We start from the raw sequence: 24,146 nt of genomic DNA, 5'->3' as shown, positions 1-24,146 counted from the left end.
TTATAAGGTATTTTATTACTGAGGAACTAAAATCAGGAGTCTGACATTCCTTAGAGTCTTACTTTGTCTGTTCTGTAAGGATACAAAGCCAAAAACAATATAAAACTGCATAAATGAAAGCAACAATCCAGAAGCCTCAAGGGTATTTCCTAACTGAAAAAGGGGCAGAATTCAAAGCAGAATAAGAAATGAACAGTTTTTTTTTCTACCAAGTTGTTTATTAGCAACTGCATTAGAAAACTTGAGAGCTGTTACTCACCAATCATGAAAATAATTTTACACTTTCTCAAATCTTCCATGAAACCTTTAAAGTAAGAATAATTTAAGTTACTGGCAAGTAAAACTGTTTTGAAACACTGGTTTTACTTATGTTGTGTAAAAACCAAAATCTTGTAGCTTTATTTGATAAGAAGCCTTAAGTTCAGTAAATGTGTTAATAGGTCATAAATTATAGGCACCAATGACCATTTCAACCTTATTCCCAGACCCTGGTAACATAATTTCATTTTAACATAAACTATCAATTTTTGGTGGCAAAACTGATGAGCCATTAAATAGCATGACTTACAAAGAAAGATAATTTTTAAAATTATTTTAAAACGTTCTTAAGTATCTCAGTTTTGTGTTATTTTACATTTTTCTTAACATTTGCTGAGGTTAAAGCACAAATGGGGAGTCTGGAAGATAATATTTTAAATACAGTTCCTATTTACAGAAAATAATACTATTTTCCATTTAAGGTAGTAATATAAAATTTCCTTCTAAAATAAATCTACTTAAATAATAATAGTGAGTCAATTTAGAGAAAAATATTAAGTCAATAATATCTAGCATAGGTCATATAGAGATGAAACAAAAATCCCAGAGATGGTGAGAGTGAGGATTGAATTTTGGGAACCACTACTTTATTTTTTCTCCAAGTTTTTATTTAAATTCCTGTTAGTTAACATACAGTTTAACATTAGTTTCAGGTGTAGAATTTAGTGATTCAACACTTAAATACAACACCTAGTGCTCATCACAATAAGTGTCCTCACTCATCTAGCCATCCCCCCACCTACTTCCCTCCATCAACCCTCAGTTTGTTCTCCATCATTAAGAGTCTGTTTCTTGGTTTGCCTCTCTTTCCCTATCCCATGCTTGTTTGTTAAATTCCACATATGAGTGAAATCATATGGTATTTGTCTTTCTATGACTTATTTCACTTACTATAATACATTCTAGCTCCATCCCTGTCATTGCAAATGGCAAGATTTCATTCTTTTTGATGACTGGTTAATATTCGTGTGTGTGTGTGTGTGTGTGTGTGTGTGTGTGTGTGTGTGTATCACATCTTCTCTATCCATTCATCAGTTGCTGAACATTTGGGCTCTTTCCATAATTTGGCTATTGTTGATATGCAGCTATAAACATTGGGATGCAGGTATCCCTTCAAATCAGTATTTTTCTATCCTTTGGGTAAATACCTAGTAGTACAATTGCTGGATCATAGGGTAATTCTATTTTTAACTTTTTGAGGAACGACAATACTGTTTTCCAGAGTGGATGCACCAGTTTGCATTCACCCCAACAGTGTGGGACCGAGGAACCACCACTTTGAAACAGAGGGATAATTAGGAATTTTTGGCAAAGTGCAAAACCCTCCAGAGTTTGTGGAGCCCTAAAAGATTGTCAATTGTCATGTGGTGTAGTAGCTGGCCATGAAGGATGGGTAGACAATAGCTACACTTTTGATACTATTCTCAACTGACTAGACCTAGGTGAGTGACTTCCTCTCCCTGTACTTCAGTTTCTCCATCTGTAGGGTACAGGTGTCAGACCCAATGATCTCTAATGTCTCTTTCGGTTCAAATACCTATGATTTTGTGGTTCCCGTAAATAAATGGGCCACAGGAGGAAATGGTCCCCTTTGCCCCTTGGCCAAAATTATGATGTGATTATTGTTGCATGTTTCAGGTTTCTAAAGTAACCCAAAATTCGAAGAGGCCTTGGGTTAAGGGTGAGGTTACTTGAAGAGATGACCACAGCCCCAAACTTGAATTGGGAATGGCTCTGTGAGCTCAGGGTCTCTGGCCTCAGAAAGTACCCATGGTTATTGCTTGAGCCTGGAAGCAGGGGGTCCTCAAACTAAAAAAAAATGTTTAGAGTGAGGACCTGAGGACAGGAGAAACAGCAGAACTACCCACGAATGTTTCAGAGAAGAGCAGAAACAAACTCACCCTGGCTTTAAGACCACAGGGCTTTAGTTATAGAGATCAGGCTGCCTGCTGAGCTGTGCCAGGGCAGGGTCACAGAGTTTGGGGGCAGAAGTAGATTAGCTCAGGATGCTCTGCAGTTGACTGTGGGAGTCTGCACAGGCCAGTAAGGGAGGTATTGCTGTATTCTAGAGACCATCTTGAGCAAATGATGGTGAAAAGCTAAAGAAGTAGGCTCTAGAGGGGGTCAGAGGATGCCACCATGTTCAAGTCAATCCTTAGATTGGCTAATTTCTTTTAATTTTTTTAAACATTTATTAATTTTTGAGAGAAAGAGTACACAGTGTGAGTGGGGGAGGGGCAGAGAGAGGGAGAGAGAGAGGGAGACACAGAATCCGAAACAGGCTTTAGGCTCTGAGTTGTCAGCACAGAGCCTGATGCGGGGCTCAAACTCAAGAATGGTGAGATCATGACCTGAGTTGAAGATGGACGCTTAACTGACTGAGCCACCCAGTCGCCCCAAGACTGGATAATTTCTGAGCAGCTTAGTTTAACACCCCCAGGGGTGGTGGTGGGTGTGTGGGAGCAGGCTGATTCCACAAAGAACTTTCAGAAGAGTTTCTTTGATGTGCTTAGACAAAGGCCAGACAGAGATTCTAAACCAGTGAGGAGGGTGGGTGTGGAGTGTTATGAACTATGGCTAACAAGAACTAACATTTAAAGTCAAGTTTTTAGAGCACCATGCTGGACAAACAAAATAGATCTGAGACTGGATGCTTCCCTTAGTTGGGCAGATGTGACTGCAGATGGAGCAACTGAAGATAATTTTGAATATTTTATTATTCTTAATTTAACCCTTATGCTAAGGGAGCTACTTTTCAAACTGTAATATACACTGAAGAGACAGTAATATATTAGAATATAGGACATTGTGATTTTTCACTTCATGGAAAATAACACGTGAAGTTTTGAAGTAAAGATTCTAGAGTTCAAAGGTATTTGATGTTTTTGTTGGAACCCCAGGCCCCTGAGCTGTGCGTTTCAGACCCTTGGCTGTGGAAGTTCCTGGAGCTACCCCCACCTTGAGGGGAGACCCAGGATGGAGGGGCCAGACTGGGCAGAGCCAGCCCTAAATTCCCAGTCTAGGTGTAACTCAGGGCTCTTTTCCTGGTTCTGGAGGCAGCTGCTTTTGCTCTTGCTCTGGGTGTGAGTTGACTAAAATGATGGGCAGAATGTGGTTACCTTGAGAGATAGTACAAAGTTTTTATTTCCTATCTTGGTGATAAAACTGCAGTTTTTACACTTAAAATTAACAGATAGGAGCCTGACTTACACTTTATATTTTATGTAGATGATAAGTACTTTTGAAAGCGAGATCACTCCTCTGACAGTTATCCAACTTGCTTTTCAGTAAAATTGGGATGCTTTTTTTATATACACAATGCTACCTTTTTGCTGGAATCCACTACTACCTGAGGAAAGGCCCAATTCTGAAGAGAAAATGGGACATGAAGAATTGGGTTTGGGAACAGGAGGGGAAGGAGACAGGGGAGCTAAAATCAGAGGAAAGATGTGAATTTGGGGTTTGGGGAACCATCTGGTTTTCACACTAAGGAATAAAATTTTTTGTTCTTTCTAATCAAAGAGATGCTGCAGTCTCTACAGAATAGTCCACAGTGACTGGAAAAATCCTATGTTATCTGGAGCTTTCTATTAAAGGCACATACATTGGTGCTTTCAACTCATGGACCAGATGGTCATCTCATGTTCTCTAGACTTCCAGCTTCCTTTTATGAAGCTAAGCAACAACTGTTTCTTTTTTTAAATTCCTGTCCAGTTAACGCACAAGGTTATATTGGTTTCAGGTGAACAATATAATGATTCAACAATTCTATACAAAGTGGAGCAACTTTTAATCTATTTGCTATCTAAGAAAGCAACTATGGTTGTTATTGGGTATGGTTGTACCTATGATGGAACATTCATGCAGTGTAGTCATTACAAGTTAAGGTTATGGAGAGTTTGTAATGACTTGGGAACATGCTTATGTTATGATATACACAAAAAGAATGGAGATAATTATTTGTATACACACATGTATTCTCAACTATATAAAAACAGGTACATAGCCAACCCACTGGGATAAAATACACTAGAATATTAACCATGATTATTTAGAGGTCATAAGGTTTTAGATAGCTCATATTTTCTACCCTGAAAACTTTTCCACAATGAATACATATTAATTTTATAGCCAGGAAAAAGGGAAACCTTATTAGGCAATCAATCAATCCCTGTCCAGTTGGGACTGAGTTGATTATTTGCACTTGGTTCATGTTTATGTGCCTTTCCTCATGAATCACCATGATGTCATTTGGTGACTGAGATTTTCACATACTGCTATGGCCATTATCATCAAATGACACTTTATCTATTACCTCATGCTCATGGATCAGTGTAGGATTAGAGCTGGGGTTATTTGGAAAGCCGGATCACTTACTTGCATGTGCTCACAGTCAGTACAAACATATTTCCATGAACCATAGTTACAGCAACATTTATTACTGAGTGGACATGTTAGAAGGTACTTTATCTAGGACAATCATGAGCCTTATCTCTTTTGGACAATCTCAAATTCACATAATTTTAGCTATTTTCAGACAGTGAAGGCTGAATTTGCTAGTTGTTATGAGACTTTTAACATGACAACAGTTACAAAGCAGGATAATTTGGGTGTTTCTTAGGTTGCATCCCAACAGCACACTGAAGAATTTTAACTACCATGTAGGAAAAAGACTTCCAATAAATTTGAAGAATGTTAAAGTTAGCCAGCTGTCTTTACTGCAGGACTTATAGGAATCTTGCTATGCTGTTATATGTGTCTCTTCCAAAGGGTAGTGAGTGTTAAATGTTCCCCAAACATATTTTTACGAGAACATTCCATTTTCACTAAGCATGTCAAGGGTCATGTTCTCTGGGTAGTAAGGAAATGCATCTCTAAGTAAGGTGGCCCTTTGATTCTTGATATGGACTAAAAGGGGAAAGATCCAAAGAGTTCCAATCTTAATTGCGTAGTCTGGCTAAGGAAAAACTGCATGCTGTCAGTAGTTTACTGTCTATCAGTTGGTGTTTAATAAAAACGACATGTTCAAAGCTACAACTTTGGTCTGATCAGTAAGGGAAACTCACCTCCCATGGTATCCTCTCCAAATACATTTAACTGGTCATCACCCTGCACATAAAAAATCAAAATATTAGGTGAGAGTACTAACAGGTATTGTGCTAAACTTCTTGCCAATGTACATTAACATACCTAACTTTCCAAACAACTCTATGAAGGAGGCACAATTACTATCCACCTTTTACAGATGAAGAAGCCAATAATTCGAGAAGCAAGTTGCCCAAGGTCATGTAGCAGTGAGGGACAAAACCCAGATTGGAACCTGGGCTGTCTGTCCCAAGAGTTCATGCTGTCTTTGTTGGACTTCCTGGTACAATATCGCACTTCATTTTCTTGGTGCATGACCTATCTGTGATCAGAAAAGCTGATTTGAAGAACACAACACTCTTCAGTGCCCGAAGCTCACTGATGGTTGTAGTTATAGTTGTTTAAAAACAACTTCATGGTTTAAAGCTGGACTTGGCACACTCTCTGTGAAGGGCCACATAGGAAGTGTTTAGCAGTGGGTGCCATATGGTTAACCACTGGCCAATCCCTGAAAACTAAAGCATGAAATAAGGGAGACTGGAATGACCAGCTTTGATTGATGCCTGCCTTTAAATGTTTATTTTATTTTTTAATCAAGCAGCTGCTGCATTTTCCTTACAGAAGAACCAGTGGTAGTTGGAGGGGGGTGGTGAGGGAGTCTAGGATGAAAGTTTATATAAAAAGGCATTTGGTGAGAATTCTAATTTCTACTTATGTCTCCATCCATTCCATTTTCCCACTCCCTCATCCATCATAGGTAACCACTTACAGAAGTTTTTTTTTTTTTTTTTTGCATCTTTTTCCCGATACACAAAAAACTTCCAGATATCTATGGATACATTTGAACATAAATATATAATCTGGCATTACCTCCATTTTGTATACAGAAAAAAGTGTACTTATATTACACATCCATATATGTTCATAATATACATACTCATCTATAATGATACTCTTCTTCCCCTTGCATTTTCACTTATCAGTGTATCCTGGAGAACTTTCCATATCAATACAGAATGTTCTCAGTTGTACAGTATTCTATCGTATGGAAGGTAACATAGTTGTTGTTTTTAACTAGTCCTTTATTGATGGACCATTGAGCTGTTTCCAATCTTGGGTTATTTTGGGAAAAGCATGGTGAATAAGCTCATATAAAGGTCATTTCATACACATATATCTGTAGGATAAATTATCAGAGAAGGGGATGTGTGGTCAGACAGTAAATGTATCTATAACTGATAGATTTTGTCAAACTGCTCTCCATTACAGGTTGTGCCATTTTGCAGGGCCAGCCTGTGGCTCATGCTTCACTCCAGCCTCTTGCTTCTAATTTGCTTTGATGTAGGAGTCAGTTAAATGAGGTTGGCTGGTTGTATTAATGCCCCCTTAAGGTAAACTGCCATGAGAGTACTTGCTTGAAATCAGAGCCTTGCCATTCTTTTTTAGAACATATGCCTTCAGGGCAACTTTACTGCTTGTCTTCTTAGATTTCCCTGTGTATCTAGAGCTATTCCAGGTGAGAGAAGAGTTTTTAATGGAGTGTTCATTCAGGAACACATTTGCATTCATTAACTTCCTTCCATGAATAGGAAAAATGTCAATTATTCCTCAGTGAGCCTATCCCTACTTCTCTTGTTGAAATCATTGCATTTTACAGCATTGCATTTTGGAGTTATTGGGATCATCTAATCCAACCCTGCCATCACCCTCTCCCATTTTACAGATGGGGAAATGGGTGGTCATTGAGGTCATTTGAGGAGCCCATGGCCATGTCATCATGTCCTTAGTGAAGTCAGGGTTAGGATGAGAACCACATCTCCTACCACACAGCATGGTTCCTGGAGATTTAATCCTAGGAGCTTAGCTACCACCATGGATCTGTTAGTGTCATGCCACTGCCTGGCTGGTGCACCCATCTCTCAGCTGCTGCTAAGGGCTCACAGAACACCTTCAACATAGGACAATTCTGGTATAAGTTGTGCCCTAGTGTTCCCCTTGAGATCAGACTGAAGCTGATAGCCACCTGGGGTCACATCCTTGCTCAGCTCCTGCCCCTGCCCTATCTTGCATCTCTCCCCCTGTCCTAAAAGCACTCCCTAATAGCACACTTGCAAAGAATTCCCATTTGAGGTTTTGCCTCTAGCAAAGCCCACCTGAGACAGGGACCTGTTTGAAGTTATGTTTGCCTAACAAGCATCTACACAGAAAGAGGTTCAGTAGCTTTTGTTGGTAGGATTGTTCCATTAGACTCTGCTTATTGCTTGTCACACAGCTATTGAACATATCCAGGTAGTGTTAGGGAGTCTTCTCCCTTAATTTTTAATATCACTGCTGAGTTATAAGACTTACACCCATCTTACAGGCTGAACTGCATCAGATTTTTCTCACACCTAGTTATCATGTTTTAGAAGAGCAATCAAGGTTAATCTGAATTAGTAAAATAATGCACTGTGTTATAAAGGAGCCTATCTCACCTCTATGTGGCTTCTTGAGTCTGACTGGTTTTTATCCATAGCTTTTATTCATAGCCTTCTAGTATGTTTGCCCAACTGCTTCATATGAGCCCCAGCCTTACTTCCAATAAAGCCCTGAGAGTGAAAAGGTTTTTGAAGCAGAGTGGTGCTAGGAATGGGGCCCACTGCATTCAATGACATGAAAGCCCAGGTAAATAGGATGTTTGACTGGGGGGTGTTATTTTCCATTGATGCTCAATAAACCTCATGATTCCTATGTGAATTTTTTTTGTAAATAAAATTAATCTGGCATCTTATACACACACACACACACACACACACACACACACACACACACACACAATAACAACTAATGAAAGGCAAACACTTCTGGTTTTGTTTTGGTGAAAAAGATGCCATAAAGACCCCAGAAGCCCTAAGTCTCATCTCTTTCTTTTCAAGTGCTAAGTGTGTTCTGTATGAAAGGCATTAATTCAGAATGTCAATTATATAAGAAGCAAAATGTCAGACACGTTTGTTTCAGATACCTAATAATCTGTAGCTGCATCTGCAGTGAGGCATACTTTGAGAAAGTACAACCCATTCACTACCAACTTCCACCCTAGGCACCCATGGGTGCTTCTTGGTGTTACAGTCTTTCATTGTGTTGTGCTCCATCTAGTCAGCCTTCTGACACCTGTAAGCCTGAATTGTGAGGTTGAGCTTTGTGGGTATGATGAGGCATAGGTGCCTTTGCACAGTAACAAACTAGGTTTGGGGGGCATAAAGCAGAATACTAAATCTGAACAAACCGACAGAAACGGTACTAATATTGGCACAGATTTTATGTAAGTGCCAATTATGACTCACACATACGAAGCCAAGACACAGACTGCAATGAGGTAATTAATGCTGGTGAAGATGGGCAAAGCTGCAGAGAAACCATTAACACACAAGAGCAAGTTCAGGTCGCCATATCTTCTTGTGCTATATTTATGATACAATGCTGGTAACTGAAGGGGAGAAATAAAAAAAAAAAATCCTGTTGCAGTGACACAGCTAGAACCTCCAGACAGGACTTGTGGCTCTATGGGAAACTGGGTTTGGACTATGGATATGCTTTGGTCTCTATCTCTCATTCTCCAGTCAGGCCAGAGCCATAGGAGAGCAAAAGCGAACTGCATTCAACTTTATTTCCCGGGGTGGATGCGTCGGCAAGAAACTGCTTTTGCAAGGCTGGATTCTGGTATCATTTTTAGGAAGAGCAGCTAGTTGAGGTGTGTATATGTTTTCCTTTAGGATTGTAGCTCCTACTATCACCACCTTATGATATGGGTGTCTTGTCACTCTCAATTCCCTGAACTATTGAAATTTTGGGGGGAGAGATAAAAACAGAGCAACACAGCCTCCCGGATGGGTTCACCAATCACAAGAAATTACGTTCTTCCACCTGCTTTCATTGCAGCCTGGTGTATGCTCCTGCCTGCAGGACCCGTTCTGTGTGACACTGTCACAAGCAGATCAGGTCCTAATATAAAGTGGACATTGAACTACTGCTATAATCTCACTGGATCCTTGCTGGGAACCTATGCGTGTGGAATGATGCTGCTGAAGTTCTGTGTGTCACTGGATGGGGACGTGCCTGAGCATATCCACTGCTGCCCTCAGTGCCCTGATACCAACCTATGTTTCTTTATCAGCAGTCTCTTACTGGTATCAGAGGTGAGGTCATGGAGTCAGATATTTACGCTGCTCCTCCTTATGTAGATAGTGTTAATGTTTAAAAATCCTTTTGGGACAGGGCATCTGGGTGGCTCAGTTGGTTAAGCATCGAACTTTGGCTCAGGTCATGATCTTGCTGTTTGTGGGTTCGAGGCCTGTGTCGGGCTCTGTGCTGACAGATTGGAACTTGGAGCCTGCTTCAGATTCGGTGTCTCCCTCTCTCTCTGCCCACCCTCCCCCGCCTCATGCTCTGTCTCTCTCTCAAAAATAAATACACATTAAAAAAATTAAAAAGTTATTTGAAATTAATAAAAAAATACTTAAAATAAATAAATAAATAAATAAATATCCCTTTGGGGACCACGAAACAAAAGCTCTCCTGGGAAGGAGGTAGGACATTTTTGGGGTATCTTTCTAGTTCTTGTTTGTATTAAACTGTATGTGTATTTCATGGTATAAAAATGTATACAGCTTCAAGTGGAATTATGACAAAGAGGTTTTATTTAACAACAGAATATCATAGCTAAGATGAATTTCTTGCCCTAAAATTCACCAAGAAAAGACTACTTTCTTTTTCTGACATTAAGCACAGAGATCAACTTCAAGATTCAAAACAATGGATTTCAAAGAGATTCTCTAGTTTCTGAAATGAATGTGAGGACCAGTCTTTTATAATTTTTTCTGACCTCCCCGAATACTAAGCAGTTCTCAAAGAATCATGGACCATGAAATGCTAGCATGAGGATTTTCCTAGGTTTCTATTTAAATTGATCTAAGGCCTCCCTCACTGGTTCTAAGAAGCAACAACAGGAAGGTGGGGATGGGTTTGAGGCACAAAATGTTCTGTAGTTCTCAGAAGTGGTCATCTTCATTGAGAAGCAGAATCTTAACAGGAAGAAATAATAATTAAAAAAAAAAAACCCAACCCAAACAATACGAGGCTATTTCCCCATCTCATAGCCTGAAAATGAAACTTTGTGAAGCTTTTTTGTTAAAAAACAAAAACAGCAAACACCTCGAGTAAACAACTAAAATTTTTTCAAGTTTATTTATTATTTTTGAGAGTGAGAGAGACAGAGACAGAGACAGAGACAGAGACAGAGTGTGAGCAGGGGAGGGGCAGAGAGCGAGGGAGACACAGAATCTGAAGCAGGATCCAGGCTCTGAGCTGTCAGCACAGAGCCTAGTGCAGGGCTTGAATCCATGAACCGTGTGATCATGACCTGAGCCGAAATTGGATGCCTAACTGACTGACCACCCAGGTGCCCCCTGAGCAAACAATTTTAAAAAACGGTTATTGGAACTGCTATTTGCTAGTGTTCAGAGTGTTTTTAACCTGCATGATGTCATCCAATCCTCAGAAAGACACTAGGAGATGGGCAAGTTTGAGATTTCCTATTGTTCAGATGAGGAAACAGGCTCAGCAAGCTATGTGACTGTGCAGGGTGCCCCAGCTAGTGCGCTTGCCTGGTTCCCATGCCTGGGTCCTGATGCCTCTCCTGCAGCCCCTGATGGAGCATGACAATCCGTCTGTGTGTGATGTGGAGCACAGAGTGTAACGAGTAACTACACTACACCAGCAAAGCGAATGCTCATGGTGTCTTATGAATAGGAAGGAAGGTGGATTCCTTTGCTAAAAGAGGGACGGAAGCCACATCATGCCAACCAAATGATGTGAAAGTGAAATTCTCAAGTTTTCTGGTTAGCTGTGAATGTAGTTTTAAGATTCCTCGGATCTTCAGCAGGAGAGTATTGGAAAACAGAAACGTAACTGCATTTTATCAGCAGGAAGAAGGGAGACTGGTCCTTGAGAAGCACTTTGAGTGTTTACAGTTCTTTTCTAAAGCATGTTTTCATTTAAAGTAATGGGCAATTTGGAAAAAAAGTATGGGGAGTGGTGTGTAATTTAGTTACACCCAAGAATTTATTTTACGGCAAGTCTCATTTCTCTCTCACTGAAGTATACACAATTAGAGGCCTTCTTGCTGTGGTAGCACTTGTATAATTGAGTAAACAGGGATAAAAAAATATAGGGGATGCTAGGCTAACCTTTTCCTAGTCTTATTAAATTGTAGGTTCTCTACATGAACTACTTTAAATAGTGGTTTACAGATCTGGCTCTCTAGGAGGAATGTTTTTCTTCTTTTATATATAAATCAAAATGTTGCTGTCTCTAATAAAAATTTTATTTTAAAGGTTTTTTAAAATGTTTTTTATTTATTGAGAGAGAGAAAGAGAAAGAGCATGAATCAGGGAGGGGCAGAGAGAGGGAGAAAGAGAATCCCAAGCAGGCTCCACTCTGTTAGCACAGAGCCTGACAAGGGGCTCGATCTTACAAACCATGAGATCATTACCTGAGCTGAAGTCAAGAATCGGACACTTAACCTACTGAGACACCCAGGCGCCCCTCTAATAAAACTTTTAAAGAAAATATTTTCCTGATGTTTTCCTACAACTTCCTGTTTTCACCCCACTGCTGGAAGACAATGTAAGACACACTTTAATCTTGTCTTCACAAGCCAAATGCAGCATGTGGTTAAGCAGGGTTTTGTCAGGCTGCTGCTGTAAAGGAAGGAGCAAAGTTCCCAGCCTGATTTCCTCTCATTTAAAGTTAATGTTGGCCGGGGTCCTGGGGTGGCTCAGTTGGTTAAACATCCGACTTCAGCTCAGGTCGTGATCTCACGGTTTGTGAATTTGAGCCTAGCATTGGGCTCTGTACTGATAGTGCAGAGCCTGCTTGGGATTCTCTCTCTCCTTCTTGCTCTGCCCCTCTCCTATTTGTGCTCTCTCTTTCTCTCTCTCTCTCTCTCTCTCAAAACAAATAAATAAACTTAAAAAAAAAAAACACCTCTGTATGTGTTCATGTGTTTTTCAGGGAGAAAAATATCACCCAGGAGTCACTCTTTGTCCCACCTTCTTTCTTTAAAAAGGAAGTAAAGGGGCGCCTGGGTGGCGCAGTCGGTTGAGCGTCCGACTTCAGCCAGGTCACGATCTCGCGGTCCGCGAGTTCGAGCCCCGCGTCGGGCTCTGGGCTGATGGCTCGGAGCCTGGAGCCTGTTTCCGATTCTGTGTCTCCCTCTCTCTCTGCCCCTCCCCCGTTCATGCTCTGTCTCTCTCTGTCCCAAAAATAAATAAACGTTGAAAAAAAAATTAAAAAAAAAATAAATAAAAAGGAAGTAAGACTTGGGGGAGGCAGGTGGGGTAGAGTGAGCAAGTGGAGAGCTCAAAGGACCCTTGGATGACTCCTCCTCAATTCCTCTGAGTCCTTCCCTCATCATGGGTGTATCCCAATGCCTTTCTCTTCAGTCTGAAGCACTTCTTGGTTATCACTATGACAGATGCACCAAGCAGCTTCCCATGGACCACCCTTAAATCCAGAGTCCAGCTCTGACCTTGCCCCACGTCTCTCACTTTCATTATTCCTCAACTTGAATGTCTGTGTCCAACTCCCGGAGGTTCTAGAGGATAAGGTTGAATGGGCAGCGAGACAGGGTTAGTTGGTGGTTGTGGGACATAGAGCAAAGGAGGAACTAACAATGACATCCAGGTTGGAGCTGTGAATCAAAGAGGCAGGTCAAAAGAGGTGTTCTTCCCACTAGAAACAACCTGTAGACCTGAGTTGAGGAGGAATGAGATCTTGCTGGAACCTTGATTTTAGCTGAGTGAAATCTATTTTGGATTTTTGACTTCCAGAACTGTAAGATAATACATTTGTGTTATTTTTATCCATGAAGTTTGTGGTAATTTGTTAGGGCAACAACAGGGAATTAACTCAAGCTACTCCTATATGCTGGGAATGGGTCTAGATGCTGGAAAAGTAACAGTGAACAAACGGTTTTGACTCACTGAGTATATTAGGTATTTGAGCATGTGCTAAAACAAAGGGTTGTAAATGATTTTTATCCATGGGGGCTTTTGTTCAAACAGAATCTCATATGGAAGCCTAATATCTAAAAGAGAAGAATGGAACTACTATTGGTGGGAGTGGAGTAGGTGGTTCCAGAACACTGCCAGGACCACCCCCTCTGCCCCCCTCCCTGACCCCCATTGGCAGACTCTCTTAGATGTCTACCCAATAGCCCACTTTCTTGCAGGCAGAGCCACCTGCCTCGTCAGATGCCAAAGATGGCCGATCCTTGCTTTCCCATCCTCTGCATTATGGGCATAGGGTTTTGACCAAATCTGGGCCAGCAGGATGTGAAAAGCAAGTCTCTGGGCTTCAGAGGACAGAGTTCCTATTAAAAAGAAAGAGGGACAAACATGGGGAGGATCAGCTTCACTCATCCATTCTATTTTTGCAAATGATCATGTGAGGACCAGATGCTTGGAGCTGCCCTTGCTGCCTCGAGACCTTGAAGGGAGGCAATGCTCACAGACTGAAGGGGGCAATAGTCTGGGAAAGAGGGAAGCAGTCTGGCCCTGTGTGACTATCACAGGACCAGCCCTGGTCCATCTACCTCCAGACTGTGGTTAAGGGAGAAAACAACATTTAAAATTGTTTAACCCAATTTTAGTTAGGTTACCAGCAGGTGCAAGGAACTTCACTGAACCCTGTTGAACTTATCCACAACTGTAAAATCCTTTCTTGGGTAAAAAAAAAAAAAAAAAGGCTCAAATATACAGAATGTCACTTTTTGCCTATACATGAAGGCACTTACTAGTATTCCAATAAATGAGTTATTAAAGGTTAAGACTATTTGCAATCCAAACCTAAAATCAGCATGTTTTTAGAGCTTTTGGAGGACTCCAATTCAGTATTCTAAAAATCTGGCTGCTATACAAGGTCCGGAAATGTTCGGTGCTAAAGACGACGTAAGACACACTTTGTTCCTGTCTTTGTATGCCAAATGCAGTGCAGTTGTCAAGCAGGGCTTAACACGTGCTAAAACTGGCAATCTTACAGTTTTCAGGAAGGATGCTTTCTTGCTGCTGTTCTTGTTTTTCATTATAAATTATGATCACTTAATCTTCATTAATGTTGATTTATTTTGTTGTGGGTTGTTTACTTAATGCTGGCCTGTGTGTTGGTATTTATTTGCACTGACCATCTTTGGGGATAGACTGTAAGATGTGCAAGTCTGAGGGTTCACAGACGAGCCTCCAGATTACTCTACACAGTTACAGAAGTTGAGTCTCTACACATCCCAACATACTGATGCAATAAAAGTTGGTGCTGTCACAGTTGTTTGTTCCAGGGAAAAGTGCGAACAGGTGAAGTAAGCAGGCAGTTGAGACAATTGAACAAAAAAGGCATTTCACTGCATTCTAAACCCAGAAATAGTATTTCTATCATTTTATTATATTGCTATAATAATAATAACTACACTTATTGGGTATTATCTCATGTAATTTCTTCATTAGCGGCCTACTGAAGGAGGTGCTGTCATCCCCATTATACATATTTGAAGCTCTGTTTTAGGGATTGTGGAAATCTGCCTGTGTATTGGAGCTAAAAAACCGTGTGAGCTGGGATTCGAATTCAGTTCTGTCTGAGCCCAAAACCTGAGCATCAACTTAAAAAAATATATAACTTACAAATGTGCCATTAATTAAGAAAATTCAAAATCATGAAAAGTTATGGGGATTGGATTATGTTTGTGTCCATCAGGTGCTTTTTCCCCTGCAAATGTAAAAGCTATTTTGGAATTACCACATATAGACTAAGATATTTGTCAAGTAATTATTTGGTATTGAGAATAATTTTTACCAATATATATTGATCCTAAAAAAACAGTTAAATTCAATTTCCAGTCCTGTGCCTCAAATATGTGTTGCCTTCTTTTTTCTTGTATGCAGTAGGTGCTCAAGAGTTGCTGGCAAAGGGGAAGCATCATTTGCTGAGCTCCTTCCAGGCACTACAACTGATGCTGTCACAGAAATCTCATTATTCTTATGCAAATACCATGAGGTAGGCTTTACTATCCCCCAGTTGTAAGTAAGAAGATTAAGGGCTCTGAATTTGTAGTTTTACCTGCCATAACAAATGGGAAAAGGCATACTGGTGGTTACAAAAAAAGGTTTGATGTTTGTTCTTTCCTGTACCATTGCATCAAACAGTCTGTGACAGATTAATGGCAACTGTGGCCTCAAATTTTCACTCTTCTTTGCATGCATGCCCCTTACAAGGTCATTTTGTATACACCCTCATCAAGAAGGGAGTCTCTTCTCCCACCTTTGACCTGGGCCAGTTTTATGACTTGCTTCAGCCATCAGAATGAGGAAGAGAAGACAGCGTGCCAGTTCTCAGGCTATACTTCTAGAAGCTTGCATGCTTCCGTGTCCTCCTTGGTCCCCTGCCACTGCCATGAAGATAAGCCTGGGCCAGCCTGCTAAAGGATGAAAGGTCATGTGGAGCAGAGGTCCACTCATCCCACCCGGCAGGGCCATCCTAGACTGACCAGGCTCTGGCTGACCCAGCAGCCAGGTCAAACCCAGCCAGAGCTTTATCAAAGAAACAGAACCAGAAAGATTTTAATCTATCTATGTATCTCCATCTTATAAGAGATTTACTGCAGGGAATTGGCTTACACAAGTATGGGGGCTAGTTGGACAAGTCTGAAAGCCATAGGGCAGGGTGGCAGGCTGGAAACTCTAGGGCACAAGGTGACACTGAGACCACACACAGGATTTCCTCTTCCTCAGGGAAACCTCAGTTTTGCTTCTAAGGCCTTTCAACTGATTGGATGAGACCCATCCAAATTATCAAGGCTAATCTCACTGTTAGTAGGAATATCAATTGTTGCAACCACTGTAGAAAACAGCACAGAGGTTCCTCAAAAAAATTAAAAATAGAACTGCTATTTTGATCCAGTGATCCAGCGATTCCACTTAGGGGTATTTATACAAAGTGAAAGAAATCACTGTTTCACAAAGATACCCATACTCCCACATTCACTAAAGTATATTTACAATAGCCATGATGTAGAAAAACCTAAGTGTCCACTGACAGACTGATAAAGAAAATGTCACACACACACACACACACACACACACACACACACACACACTGGAATATTATTTATCCATAAAAAGAAGGACATCCTGCCATTTGCAGCACCATGGATGGACCTTGAGGACTTTATGTTAAGTGAAATAAGTCAGATGGAGAAAGATGAATACTGTATGATATCACTTACATGTGGAATCTACACTAAAAAAACCCCAACCTCATAGATAAAGAGAACACATTGGTGGTTGACAAAGGTAGGGGGTGGCAGTTGGGCAAGATGGATGAAGGTGGTCAAAGGAACAAATTTGCAGTTCTAAGATAAATAAATCCTAAGGATGTGATGGTGACTACAGCATGGTGACTATAGTCAACAATACCTTTGAAGATACTAATGGGAGTAGATCTTAAAAGTTATCACATACACACAAAATTTGTAACTGTGTGTGGTGATGGATGTTAACTAGGCTTACTGTGGTAAACATTTTTCAGTTATATATATATAGATATATACATATATATATACATATATGCATATATGTATATACATATATATCTCAAATTGTTTTTTTGTACACCTAAAATGAATACAATGTTACATGTCAATTATATCTCAATTTATAACAAGATAATCTCCTTTACATAAGGGCAACTGACTATACATGTTAACCCCATCTACAAAATATCTTCACAGCAACATCTAGATTGCTGTTTGATTAAGTCACTGGGACCCATAGCCTAGCCAAGCTGACACATAAGAGGGCCATTACACTGTGGATGTGTGAGTGAGCCCAGCCTCCATCAGTGGACCTGGTTAGCCAGCTCCAATGCCATAAGAGAAATAAATGGATGTGGTTTGAAGCCACTAAGTTCTAGCAGTTTCACAACAATAATTAACTGATAGGTAGCACCTCTTATTTGGAAACAATATTTGAAAATTCTTTCCCCTGATGAGTTTGCCCTTTTGCTTTTGGCTGTCCGCTATAACGTTGCCAAGACAATGCAGAAGACAGCTAATGGGTTGTTTCCTAGAGTGACCTAGCTGTACCCTCCTGTAGTATGTTGTACTCAAAGGCCAGCCTTTTTATCTTCTCTTTGTTTTAAAAATCTTAGTACAAAGTTCCACAGGAGGTAAAAGATAAATATTTTACTATCTTTTGAAGAACTTTTGGCAAAGAGTATCTGGGGAATATTCAAAAGCCACGATGACATCATATTGGAAGAGCACACATTCAACCCACTACCAAAACACAAACAGACGCAGGAACCAAGGAAACCAACCTGCTCTTTTCTACTTCTCAAAGTCTCTCACACAGAATGCCATACAGAAAAAAGAAACAACTGCCAAAAGCAGAAATAAAAGAAGCCCAGGAAAGACGAACCTATAAGAGAAGTTAACACTTAAAAGCTGGGTCAATCAAAATGGAGGGGTGGACTCCTGGTGCTGAGAGAAGGCAGCCCTTTCCTTGTGGCTGGAAGCTGGAGGTGGCCTGCCTGTGAGGCACAGCTTCCATGTACATTTCTGCAGTTGTGCACTGTGCAAACCATCTTGTCTGGGGAGATAAGTGGGAACTGAATCCACTCACCAACCTGTGCGTCCCCAAGGACGTGTGTGGTAGAGGAGGTTCTTTTTCTAACTTGAACAAATGGCACTACATGGGCTAGTAGTGGCCTGCCTTAAGGTGAGGTTTGATCATTTTTTCACATGTTTATCTATTTTTGGTGGGGGGGGGGGGTGTGCAGAGGGGCAGAGAGAGAGGAGAGAGAGAGAATCCCAAGTAGGCTCCACGCTGTTAGTGCAGAGCCTGATGTGGGGCTTGATCCCACAAACCCTGAGATCTTGACCTGAGCCGAAATCAAGAGTCAGATGCCTAACCCACTGAGCCACCCAGGTGCCCCTGATCATTCTTCCCCACTATTAAATATCCAGAATAGAAAAAAAAGAGAGTTATGGGGAAAAAAGCAAATGAGAGTTTTACAGTTCTTGCAAATGCCATTTTCCTGGTATCAGTCAGATCTCCCTCTCCCCCTGCCCAAGCTACCCCTATAATTAAACATACACTCTGCTTATAAGTCCGGGGCTTGCTATACCAACTTGGCCTTGGCCTGGTCCTCTAGCCCCACTTTGGCACAATCCTAGCACTTAGGCCCCTCCTCTCTGCTCCTTCCCTGATTCATAACACAGGAACCACCACTCCTTTCCTACTTCACAGTGCTACTGTTTTGAGGATTGGATGAGGTCTAAAGAGAAAGGGCAGAGTATAAACACAGGGTGTGCTGTTTATGAAACCACTTTACCTTGGGAGAGGGTCAGGGTGTCTCTTTAAACACATTTTATGAGCTCAGAGTGGCCTCCTTCCCCTGAAATTGCAAGACACAAAACTTTAAAGGACAATGGGAGTGTTCTAAAGTCTTGAATAAATCCTTCTCTTCAATGCCTCTTCATGTCTCTTCTACATATGTAATAAAATTAAAGAATTACACGTGCTCCCTGAGCTCATGAGCTTTGTGTCTATTTGGGGAGACTGATATTAATTAGATAATCATATAAGCAAATGCATATTAAATATGGGTGTATACAAAATATGGGATTATAGGAAAATTAAACTCTGATGTGGATTATGGTTGGGGAATGGGCTCCCAGTTTGCCAAGGCAGGAAGGGAGGGAAGGGGAGACGGGAAGAGACAAGCCTATCTCAGGAAGAGCCCTCAGCTGATGCAAAGGCCCAAAAGAGGAGGGGCCTACACCCAAGCCAGCTAAAGGCAGGCCAGTGAGGCTGGCAAAGACAGCCAGGGGGATAGTGAACTGAGGCACCTTGCAAGGAACCAGGGAGCCCCAGTGAGAATTTGGGTTTTGTCCCAAGAGCAATGGGAAGAAAGGCATTGAGGACTATAAGCTGGCAAGTGACAAGATCAGCTCAGTGTTTTTGTAAAGAACACTCTGTCCAAAGTGGGAAGAACAATGGCTACCCCAGACGGTGGTGGCTAAGAGAAAATACGACCACTGGAAGTATTTCATCAGCAGTAAATTGGCGTACAAGTGTAAGGTGCTATTATTACATCCTTTGTTTCTTAGTACATCAAGGCAGGGGTAACTTTTCATGTCTTCAGAAAAGTCACATCTCTTATTTAAGATTATAAGATAAATTTGGGGTCAAATCTGGTGCCAGAACCCACCCACTATTCCCACCTACTCTTCTAATAGAGGCTCCGCTCTATCACCTTCAAAACAGAAATGGATCCAAGTGGCCTTTGGTGGAAGCTGGATGTGAGCAAATGTTACCCCAGAACATTCGGAGATGAAATCTGAGGCTTGTGTGTTGCTAACCACAGATGACAGCAAGCCTGGCATTTAGCTTGGCATGGACATGCTGGTGGAAAAGCAAAGCAAAAAAAAAATGCAGTCTTAGGAAAGCCTTGGGGGAAAATAACTCACCAAACATATTACTTTCCTTCTTTTCCTTTTTTTTTAAAGAATGTTAAGCTCAAGAGCAACTACAGTACATTTGTTTTTTCATTTTTTTTTTCACTTAATTGAGCAGTTGCCACAGCAACTCCAGAACAGACTACTCATTGCCTTCAATGAATTGCAGATACACATTTTTCATGATGCAACTGAAAGTTGCAGCGAGCTTTTCAAAAAGGTACTTTAGAGAGGTTGCTTTTTTTTTTTTTTTTTTTTTTTTTCTGGCCTGCTATCAGTATTCTCTCTCCACAGGACCTGGGAGTGGCAGTACTTTGCTTTCATGAATGAGAAAAATATGTCACGGGGAGAGTGGGTTTAGAAATGTCATCAGAATTCAGACTTGCCAGCCAGTCAACATTCCAACAGCACAGTGTGGGAGAGAGGCACCGTGAGGAACAGGGAAGCAAAGGGAAGAGGGGGCTCCCTCTTTCCAGAAGCACACTGCAAAATGAGCACCTCTGCTTCTTGGTGAAGAGCTCCCAGGCTCAACCTTCAGAATCGAGTCTTGGAATTGGATGAAAAGTCCTGCAGGTCCACCCTCCCTTGACCTCCTAAATCTCATTCCTTTTGCTTCTGCTCTGACCCCAACCTTTGTCATCTCTTTTTGCCTGAATTACTAAAATATCCTTCTAAGTAGCCTCTCTGCAAGCAGTCTCTCCACTTAGTCCACATTGCCGCTCAGTCCATAGAATACTTCTCAAATGCAGATCTGAGGTGTCTTCCTCTTCCAAGGATGACAAGAAATTTCCACCTCTTCAGCACTGGAAAAGCTCTTCCTGACCAAGGCCAGTCTGCCCCTCCAAGCTCATTAGTGTACTGTCTGTTCCCATGAGCCCCCTAGGCTGTCCTTTTATGTGCACTACCTTTTCTAGCCTCTATATTCACCCTATAGTTTTTCCTGAGAATGACCTGCTTAGCTACCCACAACTCCTCTTAATAAAAGACCCACTTTAAGACTGGACTCAAGAGTCACTCTCTTTCTTCCCCCTGGATCTCTGTGACAGTGCACACCACATTATACTCTGTCCTGTGTTAGAGTTGGCTATGGTTTTTATTCATCTTTTCATCTTCCACAGTGCTTTTAACATGGAAGACAGAGCAGGTGGCTCCCTCCTCACTAACCCATAACACTTCTATAATTTCTCAGCGTAGTAAACATCTATTGGACTCCCTACCCAGAACCCATCCTGCCCTTAAAATGTACCCTAACCAAAGGTGATTGGATCAGGAGTGCACCTACACTAAGCTTGGACAATTAACATCCTTTCCTGGGAATTTACACTGAGAGATATTGGTCTTTCTATTGGCTGGGCCAGTTGGTAAGCTCTTTACTACCATGTAAATGAGACTAGTAGAAGATGTATAGAGGGGTACAGATAGATATAAAATGAAGGGGAATTCTTTTTTTTTTTTTTCAATATATGAAATTTATTGTCAAATTGGTTTCCATACAACACCCAGTGCTCATCCCAAAAGAAGGGGAATTCTTAATGGCCTTTCAGCACCTAGTTCTGCATTGTTCCTAATGGTCAGGTACATTCTTCCTCAAATTTGTGAGAGGTTTCCAAAGTTTCATAATATATTTCCCCCTTTTTTTGGAGCTAGCTTAAACAGGTTTCTGTGACGCACAACCTCAAGAATCCTAAGATACTCACATAGTGAGGGTATGTTTTTGTAACATGCTTGTCTTTCCCAAGAGACTGAGATCCTTGAAGGTGAGCACTAAGTAAATCTTAACTAAGTTTTGTAACCCCAGAATATGGCATTGTGCCCGACATTTAATAAACAGATGTTCAATATGTAGTTGTTGAATTGACATATTGATATTTTCTAGACTCAGATGAGATGATGGATAAAACCCCCAAAGTGCTAAATCAATGTGAGCCTCATTTATTATTATTGCACTCATTGTGTTGAGCTCTGTTCCCTTAGTCTCCAGAGGAGAAAGGGGACTGTTTGGGGACTTCTCAATTGTTTAGAAGTCAGACAGAAAGAAGAGGTGATAATTCTTGGGCCCCCCCCTCAAACATCAGGAGTAAAGAAGTTTTCTCCCTCTAATATTCTATAAGTTGTTTGAAATGCTTCACTAATTCACACCCAAGAAATCTGTATTTACCATAATCCAATTAGGATCTGAAGTCTTTGCATGCCATAAAAAAGAAAAAAAAAAGGATTTCATGCTAAATGGCAAATAAGACAGCAGGGATACAATTACCTAGTCTATAGAATAAATTGTAAGATAACCCTACGCACTGTAGAGGTTCTAGTTTGCTCAGAATTAATACAAATTACTTTTCTCCATTAAAATTGAGTTCAAGTTATCAATAATAATCTCCCTAGCCTATCTGAGGAATATTTTCAACAAACCCAGTTTTATTATTTTAAGGCATAGAGAAAAATGTCACTTTATTTATTGAATATGATTCTGAAATTGAGACTAACCAAACCTACTAATTTCCCAAATTATTGTGCTTTCTTCTACTTTTATTTAAAAATGGTGAGGGAGCACATTTATTAATATTGAAAAAAGTTCACAACATATTATTATGTTAATAGATAGGTAACTAAATAGTGGATATACTGGCAATCCTTGTTTTTATAAAAAATATATACGTATACACACAAAAAATCATAATAAAAATTCAAGTGTTAACTTGTTAAATAGCTTAAATTTTGATGCATGGTTACAGGGCCTTTTCCTTTTAACTATATTTATTTTGTAACTTCTATGAAATAAACATGTATTGCTCAAGTAAAAAAAATTTTTTTTGAGAGAGTGAGAGTGAGAGATCGTGTGCAAGTGTGCGCAAATTGGGGAGAGACAGAGGAAGAGAGAGAATCTTAAGCAGGCTCCATGCCCAGCACAGAGCCCAAAACAGCTCAATATCATGATGGTGAGATCATGACTTGAGCCAAATTCAAGGGTTAGATGCTTAACCGACTGAGGCACCCAGGTGCCCCTTGAGTACAAAGTTTTTAAGCAGAAAATTCAGGACTCATGTATAACTCATCCATTCATTTGTCCATCTGTCTGTCTGTCCATCTATCCATCCATCCAACCATCCAATCATCTATCTATCCATCCATCCATCTTGTTATTCAACAAATATTTGTTAAGCACCTACAATGGGTCAGACCAAGGCAACAAAAGGATTCCTTGGCCTGCTCATTTTCTTGTACAAGAGCTGTAGTAGTAAATAAAGTTTATGATGTGGATAATACAGACCATCTGCTCTCTTGTCCTTATGAATAGCATAAAAGCTTGTGGGCCTGGGAAAGACAGAAAATATTCTTAGAAAGTGGAGAGTCAGGAATGCTTTTCTAAAGTCTACTGTTTGTCCTCCTACAAAGAAAACTTTCTATTCTTCACATAATGTTTCTACAACATTTTGATGGCTTCTCTGGATCATTTTAAACTAAGCTGAAATGTAGAGCAATTTTAAGATGGGTAATTTAACTTCCAAACAACAATGGATATTTTTTTTCTTTCTTTTTTACTGGGGCCAATGTATGTGAGCAAACAAGTTCTAATCTTAATCTGAGTTTGGCAACAAATCCCTGGTGAAAGGAGGGAGTGGGTTATATAAATATCCATTCTTTCCTTGTGTACATTTCCTGTGATATTTATGATTATTTTAAATGCTTCTCATTGGATTCCTCTTTTGCAATGAAGCTGGCAGGGACGTAATCTCTTATCTACACCATTGCTTATTTTGTGTGTACAGTGACCCACTGTATAAGGTCTTTTCCCCCCATTCTATAAGGTCTTAATCAGTTTATCAGCATTTATTGGACACAGTCACTATATTTGAAAATGTTCTTCATTTTTGCCTTGATGACTCTTTTAGTAATGAAATTTGTATTGCTGGGCAAGGTCTAGAACTGTGTCATATTTCTGAGATATGAGATGTACCTTAAGCCTAAACCGTTAAGATTCAGAGCCTTCACAGATATCTCTGAATGTCAGCATTTCCTCTTGGTACTTGCACTGTACCAGATAAAAGATTACAAGTTCTGTTTCTTTACAAGAAATGCATTTTAATGATTCAGAGGTCACAGATATTTAATCAACTATTTCCTAGTTCAAGAAACTCAAGATAAATTTCCTTCTCCAACTGCTTGTATTGGTAATAATAATAATGATGATGGCTACCAC

General features: G+C 40.4%; 1 protein-coding gene across 3 annotated transcripts in view; it reads right to left on the bottom strand.

Annotated features, from left to right (window-relative positions):
• AK5 (adenylate kinase 5) overlaps window positions 1-24,146 on the bottom strand; it is a 259,870-nt gene that overhangs the window by 69,032 nt on the left and 166,692 nt on the right. For 2 of the 3 annotated variants that reach the window (XM_086717334.1, XM_086717332.1), the window contains exons 9-10: window positions 5,385-5,427; window positions 260-304 (exon numbers count right to left, since the gene is read on the bottom strand). In XM_086717334.1, coding sequence (XP_086573460.1) covers window positions 260-304; window positions 5,385-5,427 — 88 coding nt within the window. The remainder of the gene's footprint in view (window positions 1-259; window positions 305-5,384; window positions 5,428-24,146) is intronic. The other variant, XM_086717333.1, reaches the window with a different exon arrangement.

The sequence above is a fragment of the Puma concolor genome, chromosome C1 (assembly GCF_028749965.1).
Source record: "Puma concolor isolate L17-30 chromosome C1, mPumCon1.1.hap2, whole genome shotgun sequence".
Taxonomy (NCBI): Eukaryota; Metazoa; Chordata; class Mammalia; order Carnivora; family Felidae; genus Puma; species Puma concolor.
The sequence above is the reverse complement of the archived record's forward strand: the minus strand, read 5'-3'. Positions and strand labels throughout refer to the sequence as shown.